General features: G+C 47.5%; 1 protein-coding gene across 4 annotated transcripts in view; it reads right to left on the bottom strand.

Annotated features, from left to right (window-relative positions):
• Window positions 1–10,733: 10,733 nt before the first annotated feature.
• LOC142402685 (PH and SEC7 domain-containing protein 3-like) overlaps window positions 10,734–13,448 on the bottom strand; it is a 115,667-nt gene continuing 112,952 nt past the window's right edge. For all 4 annotated transcript variants that reach the window (XM_075488393.1, XM_075488396.1, XM_075488400.1 and 1 more), the window contains one exon: window positions 10,734–10,833. In XM_075488393.1, coding sequence (XP_075344508.1) covers window positions 10,741–10,833 — 93 coding nt within the window. In that variant the 3' untranslated portion in view covers window positions 10,734–10,740. The remainder of the gene's footprint in view (window positions 10,834–13,448) is intronic.

The raw sequence follows: 13,448 nt of genomic DNA, 5'->3' as shown, positions 1-13,448 counted from the left end.
CTCCCAGGAGATGCTGCTCTCTGTCTCCTTCATTCACTGTTGTCACAGAGCAGGGCTTTTGGCGGGTGGATTACAACAAGGGATATTCGTGCTGCCCAGCCATACCCTCTGTCCCTGCTCCAGGCTCAAACAGAGGCAGGCAGCACCATGCAGCTTGCAAACACCGGAGACAGCTGGAGACAGAGAGGGAAAGGGGCCGCAGTGACGCCGGGGCTGTGACCAGGCTGTCGCAGAGGTGAACACGGAGCGGAGCAGAGCAGTGCCTGCCAGCTCCCAAGAGGACGGGCCTGCATTTGCCCCTCTCAGTCGGAGGCTCACCAGCACTGGCCGCAGCACACCAGAGTTCCTTACTCCCTACGAGCCCTTCGGGTGGCCGCCATCCTTCCAGCACCTCCGGGTCCCATTGCCTTCTGTCGCTGTCACCAGCAGGGCGACGTTGTCAGAGATGTCTAAAACAGCTGGACTAAGGCAGCAGCCAACGATGATGTACTACCACCACCAGCTGTGGGGTCTTGCTTCCTAAAAGGTTTCTATATGGTGAGTACTGAGAGCTCACAGCCTGAATGGCACTACTGATGAAACATATAATCATATATCTTTAAGGGCTGTTCCATCTTTTGTGTTGGCTCCCCCACACACCCTCCTTGCCCCATTTTTGTGGGCTGGCCAATTGTACAGCTAGAAAAATCAGTAAAGGTGGTGCTAGGTCCTTGGAAAATCCTTCCTGTTGCATTTTAGACAGCCATATAGAAGCACCAGCCTTACAGCATCTTGCTAATGGTTGCTGGCATCCACATGCAGCAGGAAAAAAACTGAGGTGTTGCAAGGAGGGAGCCCAGAAATGCATGTAGCACAGAAAGGCACTGAGCAGTGGTGAAGAGGTACTACCACAGAGGCAAAGCAGAGCAGCATGTGGTGCGTGAGACCCTACCCTGTCAGTCCTTGCAGCTGGTGTGTACATCTGACTGCAGGTGTCCCTTCCGACCCTTTTCCTGCAAAACTAATGATGGAATTAGACACCGATGGGTCATAGTTACCAGTCTTCCTCTTTCAGTGCCCCGGCTGGATCCTGCCCTGTGCTTCTCCATGATTTTTCTGCCTGCCCCTAATAGGAGAAATCAAAACCTCAGCTGTGAAGTAAAAATGGTCCCCAAGAACAAGACAAGTACTGAGAGTCCCCAGTGACTATGAACACAGAGTAAAATAGGTGAGGTCACATCACTTTACTCAGTGGAGTGTCTTCAAATTGTACTATCACTACAATTTAATAAGCTGAACACTCAATTAAATGCATATAGATAGTTCATTGCTGTTGAATTCCCTGTCCAGCTCTTATTAATATTTTGTGATACCAGACCCTGCACAAGTTAATAAATTAGAAGAGATTACAACTAATTGCTGTTTAAATGGCTGAGATATTGAACACGTCTCTATAGATGCATTCACCCTCTCCCCTGCCACCTGTTCATGAAATAATTAGTTGCAAAGGAAAAAAAAATTAACAAACAAAACCCATAAAATCTGAAAGAGTACAAGTCACAGCTTTGCTAAGATCATTATATTTCACACCAGCCTCAGTTCAAAATGCATTTAGGCACAGGCTCTATACAGTTTTAGCTTTGGCCAGGGCTAAAATTGCGTTGAAGCCAAAGGAGTTGAAGTCATTCAGAATCTGTGCAGCCAAAGCATTGCCATAAAATACTTTCTCCAAGATAGAAAGTGGATTTAGGCAGTGGTTTGGAAGAAACTGGTTCATTTTCCTTCTCTGCCACATTATTTCCTGCATGATCCAACACTCCAGGACATAATAGGATGTGTACCTCATCGCCTAGTTGTTTTCATGCAGCTTCATGTGCAGTGGTGGTCCAAGCTGAACCATGCTCAGATGAAACATGGATGTACTGCTTCATTTCAGGTCCAGTAACACCTTTCCAAGAGATGGACTGGGCATCTGACTACAGTAATGTCTTAAGTCACCTAAACCTAAACTAAATCCATGTCCTACAGAGATCGCAGTTTAGCAAGGTGTTTACATATTGACAGGATGAGAACTAAGGTAGTACAGTACAGGAGGAGCCTCAGACCAAGACCTCCATGGGCAACGGAGACAGCATTACATCTGAGAAAGACCCGAAAGCTCTCCCTGGATGCAGGGGGAAGAGGAGCAGAAAGACCCCTCTTTTCACTGCCCATGTGGCAACCTAGCAGGGCTGTTGCTCACCTGAGCTGCAGCACAGCCCTCCGCTCAGAGTCACCATCCAGGCCCTGGGGCGATTTCTCTGCCACGCACCTGTCCCCAGGGCAGGCAGTGACTCTCAGCAGCATTTAGCCACAAGCTGCAGACATTGAAGCACTGTCTGCTTCATGATAGCACGATGGGGATGAAAACCCAGGACATTCCCCAGATATTACTTCTGCCCAGCTGTTGTACTCAACAGCCTACTAACACCTGTTCACCTGTGAGGCCTTCCAATATACCACCCCGTTGGGTTGATGTTTATGGGTGTTGTTGAGTTGTTGACAGGATGAGCACAGCACCTACTGCAATCGTCTGCAGTCCTACCCAGTTCAGGAACTCGCTGTTGATCTGGCAACACCTAATTAATTCCAGGAGGGAGACAGCATTAGCTGCAAGCTATCAAAGGTACGTCGCCCACAGAGAGACTGAAAATCATGCACGCAGAGACCTCTCCAGGCACAACCGGCAAGGTGCCTCTCACCCAGCCTTTACGAACAGCCAAGCATGGGCTCACACTGATTGTTTCACCACCATGTATTTTTCATGAGTTTGGGAGAAGGTTTCAGTTATGATGCAAGAACGAGATCTGCAGACCTCAATTCTTTGGGGAAACCAGTGAACAATCAGTTCAACTTGGTGCCAGCAGAAATAACATCACCAACTATTTTCATGGCCGAGGGCAAAAATAAGCTTAGGGAGCTTAAAGCCAAACAGGTCATCCATCCTGAGTAAATTCATCCAGAGATCACCGTGGAGCCCAGAAAAAATGCAGTGTTCTGGCTATCAGCACCAGGTATTATGAGCAGTGCTTCTGCAAAGTCTCTTCAGAGAGGCAAGGCGCAGGACAAGAGGTGTGGCTGTGTTTCTGCACCCCATGTGAAGGAAACCAAAGGTGTAATACTGTGTCTGAGCAGGCTGCCCTGTAATGGTACTTGAAATGCCCATGAGCAGGGACCTTGAGAAAACTAGAAAGGGCATTTGAGGCTAGGATCTGAGCAGATGCCCAGTACTGACAGAAGTGGAGAGCTCGATCTGTTTAGCCCTTCAAGAAGTAACTAAATAGGCCATGATTGCAGTGCAAGAGCACCTCTGTAGGAGAGAAAATTCTGGATCCTGGAAGGCTGTTTAATCAAGCAGAGAAAGGTACAGTGGGAACCAGTGGCTGGAAATTGAAGTCAGATGTTTACACTGAGTTTAGAAATATTTGTAAAATTAAGGAGGAATTAACCATTTTGTGGGAGGTATCAAGGGCAGCATCTTTAGATCCCTTCTGGGAGAGCAAAGCTTGTCTCATCCATTGTACTGACATGCACACTATTGGGGCAATACAGGGAAATTTCCACCTGTAATGCAAGACTAAATGGTATAATAGCACCTCCATTGTACCTTTCTCACCTTTGATTTCCTTCACATTATGCTCTGCATGTGAAGGTGAGTGAGGCTAGGCTGTTCAGTAGCACCGTTACCAGCAAGCCTCTGTTTGGCCATTTCAGCCCACCAGAGGACTTTTCAGTTATACTATCTCCCTCGGGGGAATTTTTGGTTTTACCTTCTCTCCTCCTTTTTTAAAAGGAAAAAACACCTCCTGGAGCCCTGGAATCTTAGCCATATTTTTTTCCTCATGGCTCTTGCTATGCTTTCCACAATTCTGCTCTTAGGAGAGCAAACCTTCATTCCCAGTTCAGACCTACAGTGTGAGAGAAGGACACCTTCAGCTAATTTACATCTAAGTGAGCATTTGTCACAGTAAAGAATAAAGTCTTACTGCGCAAAATGGCTCCTGTGGCAGTACTAATCAATACTTGTTTGATGGATTGCCTGCCAGGAGTCTTTCAGGCACATCATTTCAGCTGCTAGACTTTCTGCTTGCTCACTGCTTAACAAAATAAATAGAGATGAATCATGGTATTTAACATAAAACTCCAACTCAGAATCAAAGCTGTTTAAAATGCACAGTGGTTTGCCCCACTCTATCCTTCCTTTCCCTTTGCTTGGGAAGAATGTTAAGTCCTGGCTCTTCTGGAGCAGGCACAAGGCTTGAATGATAACCACTTCAGCAAGGACCGGCCTTTCCTCTGCAATCAGTGATTGCATTCCCGACACAGCGCTCCATTCCTCATTGCCCCCTGAAGCGGGAACCAGTTGGGGAAGAAAGAATTGAGATGTATGCCTGCATGGCTGATGAGAAGGTGATATTTCACATATGCCTTTCTTAGCTGCTGTGATGCAATGTACAAACTGTTCCCTCTGCTCCTGCGCCTATTGTGCTACTAATCTATGTGAAAGCTCCCACCACTGAACTGTCCCCACCTGCAACTGCATCAGATTTGAAAATACAAGAAGCAACAAAGAGCCAGGTTTTTCAGAAGTACTTGGCTCTTAAGCTCCCACCACTGAACTGTCCCCACCTGCAACTGCATCAGATTTGAAAATACAAGAAGCAACAAAGAGCCAGGTTTTTCAGAAGTACTTGGCTCTTCAGTAATAATAAATAGGTACGTGGCTCTCCAGAAATTCGTATTTCTATTCAGAAACATAGCTAGTTGCTGATTTTTTTATCTGGCTTTTAAATGGATAACACTTTTCTTGAAACCCTATACGCCTACAGCCCACTAATAGCCTTGGAAAGGGTGAATAATCATAGCAGCAACTTTTTTTGGCCAAAGAGGAACATCAAGCTCCATCTAGCGAGTTCTGCCCCCTCTCTTATCTTGCCAACCCCATCACCACCCTGCGGCACAATTCAGACAATCAGGCGAGAAGCTTGAAGAGGAGTGGGATCCATTTCCGGGCTCTGAGTAATGATTCATGATTTGCTGACACTGACACCAGCAAAAGACGTCGAGGCCAAAGCTTGGGGCAAGATGCCGGTGTTTCTCCTGTGCATCCCCTGGTTGCCCTTGCCCCCGCACTCTTCATGAGCCTCCCCTGCTGCCCGCTCTGACATCATCCTCTGACAGCTGGGAGCACTTGCCAGGCTCCTCTGAGCCCGACTTCTTCACAGCACTGGGTTTCGGCTCTTCCCCACTTCTGAGCCCTTCAGTCCGTTCTGCCTTTCAAGCCCTCCCACGGCAGAATTCCCTTGCCTCTCTCCCAGAGCATCTCCGTCCCTTGAGGTGCGACAGGGGTTTTTGCATGCTGGCAGCACATTTTGAGTTCTGCTGTGGCACGTTTGTGGGGCTCCTGCCTTTTCCCCTCCCTCCCCAAGGGCATCCGTGGCTGCAGCCACTGATCCCTCATCCCTGCCGTGCCAGACGGGCCCGTGCAGCCGCCCAAACGGGACGTGAGCTCATCCTCTGCCCCTGGGGAGATTGCTCACTGCTGCTGTGACCCTTCTGACTCCTCCAGCAGCACCGGCAGAGCAGCACGGGCAGGCGCCTGGCAGGGCACCTGGCATGGTGCAGGTCATGCACCCCCTCCCTGCCTGCCAGCTGGGTATGGGGGAGATTTCACAACAGCCCTGTGCAGCTCAGGGCAGCTGGGAGGGTTCCACTAGTGGGAGAACTAACAGGGAGCAATTTGGGGAATGACAGCTGGAGAATCAAGAAGGATGTACCCCGATAATCTGGGCTCAGATGAGACCAGACAATATCTTGGCGAGAGAGCATTGCAGCCGTCCACCGGCAGAGAGAGTCCAGGTGGCCAGGAAAGCCAGCAGGCGAACGGTGAGGAGTGGGGCAGCAAAGAGGCCCTGCACCCTGTTGCAGCTTGGGGTTTCGGAGCAGAGTGCTACACGCTAGCATGCTGTGGGGCAGCAGAAGCATGCAGGACCTGGATGTTCTTGCAGGCGTGCATGCACAGAGCTGGGGGCAGTGGCATTTTGGAAAAAGCCAGGGAGGAAATCTGACTTGGAAAAGTTGGTGGGTTTCCGACATAGCTGAGCTCCACAAAGGAACAAGAGGGGCTTTCAGCTTGAAAGCTCTCCCTCTGCACCCCCCCCCACCATCCTCCACTTTCAAGGGAGGCAGTCTGGGGACACATGTAGAAAGCTGGTAAGTGTATAGCACCCTGAGGGATCAGAACAACGCACATTCATCCTGTTGGACTTCTCGTGTTGTTTTTGACAACGGTACAAATACCTTACGGCTACACAGCACTTGTTGGGGATAAAACATCACAGCAAGCGTGGCACTTTTTTTCAAGTGAAAAGCAGTTTACCTAGGCACAAGGTGGATCCCTTGAAATCTTTCCATCAGGGCTTTCCTAGCTCAAATGTGTGGGAACCACAGGGTGATGTTTTCTGGAGCACCCTTTGCAAAAGCTGGGACTCACTGCACTAAAGTGCACAGCGAAGTCAGGCAACTCATCTGGTGTGATGACGGCTTAGTGCCAGTAATAATAACCCCATCCAGTGCTTTGTAGACTGAGCAGCGCTGGCTCTAGCACATTATCAACAAGGTCATTTCTAGCCTTAAAATCAGGGACTATTTCTTGTTTTCATTACCCAAGGAAAAATCTTGCACTCAAAATACTTTATTATAGTTTTGGTAAATCCTTTGGTTTTCAGTATCCTTGTCCCTCCTCTTTAGCTTTGTTGCAATCTGACATATCCATGTTTAATAATTTCTGTGTTAGCAAATTCTTTAAATTACACATAAAGAATTCAAAAACAATCAGAGAAGAACTTGAATATTTCACATTAAAACTAAATGTTTTATGATTGCTTACAGAGTGAAATTAATAAGGAGACTTGGTCAGTGCTGTATAATTTATGCTGTGCTTAAGCAAGAATACAGGGGCTAGTGCTTAGATTTGTTTGAAGTTGTGCTTTCCTTTTCTCACCTGGCAGGATGGAAGCCACTGCCAGGGCAGAGCTAACCTCCGCCCCCAATCCAAGCAGCCCCTATTTTTTTTTTATTGTGCATAACAACAGCTTGAAGAACAGTTAACAACCTTCTGACCATGGGCAAATGGCCACAGTGTGCCTGTTTCTTTGTCTTTGTTTATCTGTCTTTCCTAACTATTTTGTCTGCTAATCTTCATGCTCTGCAGCCAGCCAGTGTGTCCTGACCTTATGAGCATTTATCGGCAAAAAGTCCAATAAACCTCTTGCCTCTGAATTTCAGCTTGGGTATAAACCTTTGGATCAAAGCCACAGTCTGGAGGCATAAGAGGCTTACACATTGCTTAGCATAGCAGTACTCTGAACTCAGGTGATGACCGTAGCACAAGTGACCACAAATACATCTGTCCAGTTCTATTGCTTGGTCTGAAACTGGGGTTCTGCACTGAGCTAAGGCAGCAGCACATATGCTAGAGGTGTTAGTCGTAATTGCAGAGATTCAGCCAGTTGCGAAGTCTTCTCTAATGGCAATTCAGAACTAAACAAGCTGAGGGCAAGAATGAAGGATTAGACCAAGAAGAGATGATCTTCATAAAGGAGGTAAAGCTGTCAAAGCACTCGAGGCAGCTAAAAAAGGAGCGTGACACAAAGTGATACACTGCCTTTTCTGGGAGAGGGGAATTCACCTTCCGTATGTGGTCACAAATTCCCGGGTGACAGAGTTACTTGGGCTTTTTGTGCTTCATTTTCCACCTAGAGGACAATAGCACCGGGAGAGGACACAATACGATGCGGTCAGTTAGCACAACAATAAAAGCACTGAGGGGCACAGATAAACAAGGGATGACGTACTGCAGTGAGACAGTGCTACACGTAATACCAGCAGCCAAACAAATTTGGTGTTTTCTCACACCCATCACAGCCAAAAGAGGAACAGCAATAACCGTAGTAGCATTTCACTATTCAAGCTGGGACAGTGCAAGGACTGCAGAAGCTCACCAGGCCTCAAGGCATACCTGCTGAGGAAATGTGGAATTAAAATTGTACTTCAACAGGAGATACCTGAATGGACAAGGAGGGGCATGGGTTTTTTTCTCCCTTCTCATTTTACTGTCCTTTGGCAAAATCAGGGTTCCCAGGAGTGGAATGACAAACCTGAAAATCCCATTACATGGGGGTGCATTTGGTTTTCTTCATTTTTTTAAATCCATTTAGATGAGAGACGCATCAGGGTAAATTTACAGGGGAAGTTTTCTAGGTTTGGCACCCCAGTGAATCTACAGTTCATTGCCCACAAAGCTTAATTCTCAGCTGATTAAAGCCAGTAGATGTCCTCTGCCTTTAGCACCTGAGTGATCTTTCCTTGACCTTGCCGGAGCTGGGCTCAGTTGCCTCCACCGTGGTTTCAACATGCAGAATTTTTCAAGTCCAACTCCTTAATGCTTGAATCAAGTGGATATTTAAACCCCTCAAATTCAAGGAATCAGCCTTGGTGAGTCAGAGGGAAAAGACTGCTCCTTTGATTGATCACATCTGTGACTCAAAGCCAAGTACACATTCGAACAAGTTAAACTGTCCCCAGGGCTCATAAAACACTGTGCGAGGCCTTTTGTGTTTTGCATTAAAGTCATACCAGTCTCCGAAAGCCAAGCAGATTGCAAACCGTAAGGATTAGTATTTATTACTATTGAATGTACACAGCTGAAGCCCCTGCCCTGGAGAGCTCGCAGTTTGAATAGTATAGGCAGAACTGGTGCGCACACATGCAGCTCTGGCCTTAGTCTGCTCCTGGGGAAGCTGAGGGCGAAACCTCCCTGCCTCCTGGGCACAGAGGCAGATCACGGTGGGGCTGTGCTGGAGCCGGCACCTCAGCCTTCAGGTAGCTCCCACCTGGAGGACCGGACCCTTCTCTGTAATCGTGAGAGGCTGAGCCCCAGACTGCACCGTCGGCGCGTGCGAGCCCCTGCAGGACTTCTGCAGCTCCTAACGCTTGGCAAGGAGGCCCTGTCAGTCAGACTGCACACTGAGCTAAACATCAAGACACATCTGATGAATCACAAGCGCAGCAAGAGCCCAGAGGGCTGCAAAATACCTCTAGGGACTTGTTTGTGCCAGATCTCTTAGAAAGTTCAAGAGGAATTAGCTAAAGATGTGAATCAAATTGCTGTGGGATTTAAAACAGGGATTCAGCTTGCGTGTTCAGATTTAAAAAAGGGATTCAGCTTGCCTCGCTCCGGAAGCTAGGCTGCATGGAGGCCACCCTGCCTCTGAATCGGGATGCCCACACAGGTGTTCAGTGCAGCGCAGCTCACCCATTTTAAAGCAGAGTTAACCTCACTTGTGTAGCTATCCAGTCAAACCCTTTGTGGTGGCATCAGCTCCCACGTAGAAGTGGAGCGACCTTGAGTCACAGTGGAGCCCAGCCGTTATGTTTCTGAAAAGTGTCTCCACCCAATGCGTGCTTGTGGCTCCAAAGGTTGGTCAACTCATCTTACCTTCTTGACTGTGTACTGACAAGTCCTAAGAGAAATGATGAGAGACCACATGAAAAGTTAGTGAACGAGCAAGTCAGTGTAAACCGAGGGTGCCCACCATGACAGGCAGACACATATCCTGGAGGTCCCAGGGAGGCTGAAGCTGGACCAGGAGCACGTGCCTTGCTGGCTGGCTGGGCCCTTCGCAGAAGAGGGTTTCCCATCCACCTGCAAAAATTCCCTTTACATTGCTGTCGCCCAACATTTTCAGTCTCTCCAGTACCTTCACTGCATTCAGAGGGTTACCTGCTCACCTGCAGGTGAATGAACATCTAGGGGTTATGCACCATGAGCAGCTGCCTTGGTGGCTTCACGGTTCTCCTCAGCTCCCCAAGTTGGAGGTCCAGGCCCCAAAAAAGATCCAACGAGGGATGGTCAGAAAACTAGCCTGCAAGGAGTTTGGAGAGAAAAAGAAAGCAGCAGCAAAGGAAAACAAAGCTCTCCAAGTTTTCAGTGTACCGGGTCCCCATCATCTGCCTACATTTTGCCCACACACAGTTTAATCAGCGTGCCGGGGAGCCTGGCTCCCTGCCAATGGGAATGCGGATTCTGACAATTTGTCTAAAGTGCAGTCAGAAATTGCAGCTAAATAGCAAGAGCACTTCTTTTTTTGTTGTTTTTTTTTGTTGTTGTTTTTGTGTGTGTGTGTGCGTGTGTGTGTGTGTATGGGCCTTTTTTTTTTCCCCGAAACAATTACAATCTCTAACTGCCGCCCACACCCCAGTTGCCTGAGAAACGCAGCGTGGGTAAGGCTGTGGTAATAGGGACTTGAGTTTTACACCCTGCTTGCTATCATTGGCTGGCTGCAAGGCCCCCACAAAACTGTCCCAGCAGGATGTTTCAGCCCAGACATGGAGAGTATTCCCACCCCAGGCACAGCCCACTGCAAGTTCCTGCGACAGCGAGCATTTCTTTGGGGGAAGCAAAGAGTGCAGTAATTGGTGTCTTTATTACTCTGGTAATTATGCTGGTCATGGCCCTGGCTCTATCCACCCCAGTCTCAGTTCTCGTACTTATGGGGCGCCCAGCACAGTTCAGCCCCAGATGGGATGGGATGTGATGGGAAAGGAGGCAGTGTGCACCAAGAGCTGGGTATCACACATGCACTTCTGGCATGACAGGAGCATTCCTCACGCCCACCCTCACAGCAGCATCCCCGTCATCACCTTGATCAAAACCCCTCCTTAAATGACAGGGCATGTGTCTGTGCTGAAGGCTGTACCCACAACAAGCGTCCAGAGACACATCTTGGTTAACAAGTCCTGGTTGGCATTACCCTGAAAAGAGAAAGGGTGCTTTTTTACACTGGACACCTGGGTAGAGAGGAGAAGGTTGCTCAAGCTGACTAAAAATATTCACCACCTCAAAGAGATGACAGAGCATCTCTACTGCGCACTTCTGAGCTCAGCATTAAAAGGTGAGGCAGATCAGAAAGATGATTTCTGGCTGAACAAAGACATTTTTTTGCGGGGGAAGAAAACAACCAACCACCCACCCACCCACACCCACATATTTTGAACAAGCTCTGTATAGTGGTGAGGGGAAAACAGGCTTCAGCTTGGGTTTGGGGGTTTTTTTTCTGCCCTTTCCAGCAAAGCCAGTCCCCATCCAGCAGACAGTGCACAGACCCAGAGATGCTGCTGTCTTCCAAGCTGCAAAGTGCAGGAAGGAATATTTATCTTGGCTAACTCTGAGCAGTTTTCCCTGAAGGCCAGCACACAGCACACTCTCCTGACCCCGTGGCAGCCCTCCCTGCCAGTGTTCAAAGTGCCTCTGCAAACAATGGGGGAATGAGAACTTTTCACCAAAACAGCACTTGGACAACGGGAGGCATGAGGCAACCTTCACAGATGTCTGCTCCTTTCTTATTAATGGATTGCCGTTTCCAAGTGATAACTAAATCTGTGTACTGTTCAGTTGCCTCCCATGCTTTTTCTTTACATTCTTGTTCAGTTTTCTTCTTGCCTCCAGCTTTCAAACAGTTTCTGGTTGCTCTCCCCTTGGGCAAACCCTCCTTGCCATCTTCTTTTCCACAGAGTTTTCAGTCCCCAGTGCTATATTCTGCTTTCTTCTGCAGTCTTCTAGCCATCTGTACAGTACATTTCACCTACATTTCAAGACTGCACAGATAAAGGCCCACCAGTGCCTTTACACATGCAGACAAGTAGTGTTTGCTCTATGAGAAAACACGATGCTCGTGCACTATAAACGTCTGTCCCTGAGATTTTAATTCACAGACCTTGCTTTCCCAATATGTCCTTTTTACTGTTATTTTTGCATTCTCAGGACTCATCCTTTTTAGCTTGTGGCTTGTGGTCACTGGCAGAGCTCCTGCATAATTCAAATATTTTCAAATATTCCTACAAACGTCCTTGCAGTTGTCTAAGTCATTAAAGTTGTGGCTGAAGCAAGTAAAGACTAAGTAGGAACTGTCCTGAAGCCTTTCTCGCCATGTATCTGTTATTTCAGGAAGCAACTCCCTCCATTTAGATTGCAAGATCAAGATGTAACTGATTTAGGAAACCACAGCGTTTAGTGATTAAGCAACATGTTACTAAGAAACTGGTCAATCTATTAAGTAATCAATATACCGATTATCAAACAAACACACCACTATTGCTAATCTGCAATTATACTATTTTCCACCCTATTACACACAGTTGTAAAGCTGTTAATGTAACGCTCTTAAGTCTTATGAATCACACACATCTACTATTCACTTACAAATCCACCACCTTTCCCTCCCTACATGACCTATCACCAGGGTAGAAATCTATCCCTCTGCAGCCCACCCTCTCCTACCAAGTTTTTCAGACACAGACCTGATGGAAAGCCCAAGGGGGAGTCCCACCAGCTCCGGTTTGCAAGTCAGCATCACTGTCGTCTGTAGGCACCCGCACTCCTCCTTTCAGAAGATTCCCCCATCCTTTGTTCTTTACCTCATTTTCTACCTTATTCATCATTGTTTCTATTTCTGGAATAACCTTTTTGACACCCTTGTACCTCCCTTTCTCTGCCCAAGCTCCTCCCTAAGACACAACATGTCCCTCGTTACTTTTTCCTCACTGGCCCAATTCAGCAACATCTGTACCAAAGTCTGGTTGTTTCCAAAGTTGTTACTGGGGCAATCTCAGCCTTATACAGTATTACTGATACACCCTGCCTGGGTACAGGGGCCAAAAGCTCCCCACAATTTTCCAGTTCAGAATAGCAACATGTTACCGTACACATTCTCCGAGGTAAATCAGTCTACTTAGCCTTGATTCCTCCACCTCATCCCAGTTCAGATTCTTGTCTTTGTGTCTTGTTGTCAAGAGCAGACCAGCAAAACAAAGACCTACATCATCTATGTACCTGATCCACCCAAAAACTAGCTGTAGAATGGCACCAGAAGAGATGCCCTAAAATTAACATGACCATGACAGCAAACCTGGCATGGTGGCCAGCTGTTGTGCAGTAGTTCATGCTTTCTAGGATGGCGCTTTTTCTGGGAGAAATGGCTAGTATAGCAGCTGGCATCACTTCTTTTGAGAAACATCGATTTAGCAGCAAACATGGAAAGAAAGAGCTAGAACATGCGATGGCCTGACAGATGAAAACCTGGGTCATCATCGTATCATTCCCCTTCAAGCTCCACCTTAAAAGCTACTGGGTATTTTTGCCCTTTCCTTGCCGTTTAGGAGGCCACTGCAGTACATCAGTGCTCTGCTGGGTAAGAACTTTCTTCCCATTTCTAATCTAGAGATACCCATGACAATTTCAGACCAAGTTGTGCTGTGCTTTTGGGCTAAGTCACATTATTTATAAATAGCTGAAGAGATGTGTAGCTTCTGTGGACTGTAGAGGTTTCACCTGCATACACAAGCTAGCCCTTTCAGGCTCCCTTGATAAT

The sequence above is a fragment of the Mycteria americana genome, chromosome Z (genome assembly GCF_035582795.1).
Source record: "Mycteria americana isolate JAX WOST 10 ecotype Jacksonville Zoo and Gardens chromosome Z, USCA_MyAme_1.0, whole genome shotgun sequence".
NCBI classification, from domain to species: domain Eukaryota; kingdom Metazoa; phylum Chordata; class Aves; order Ciconiiformes; family Ciconiidae; genus Mycteria; species Mycteria americana.
This window is presented reverse-complemented; position numbering and strand designations above follow the sequence as displayed.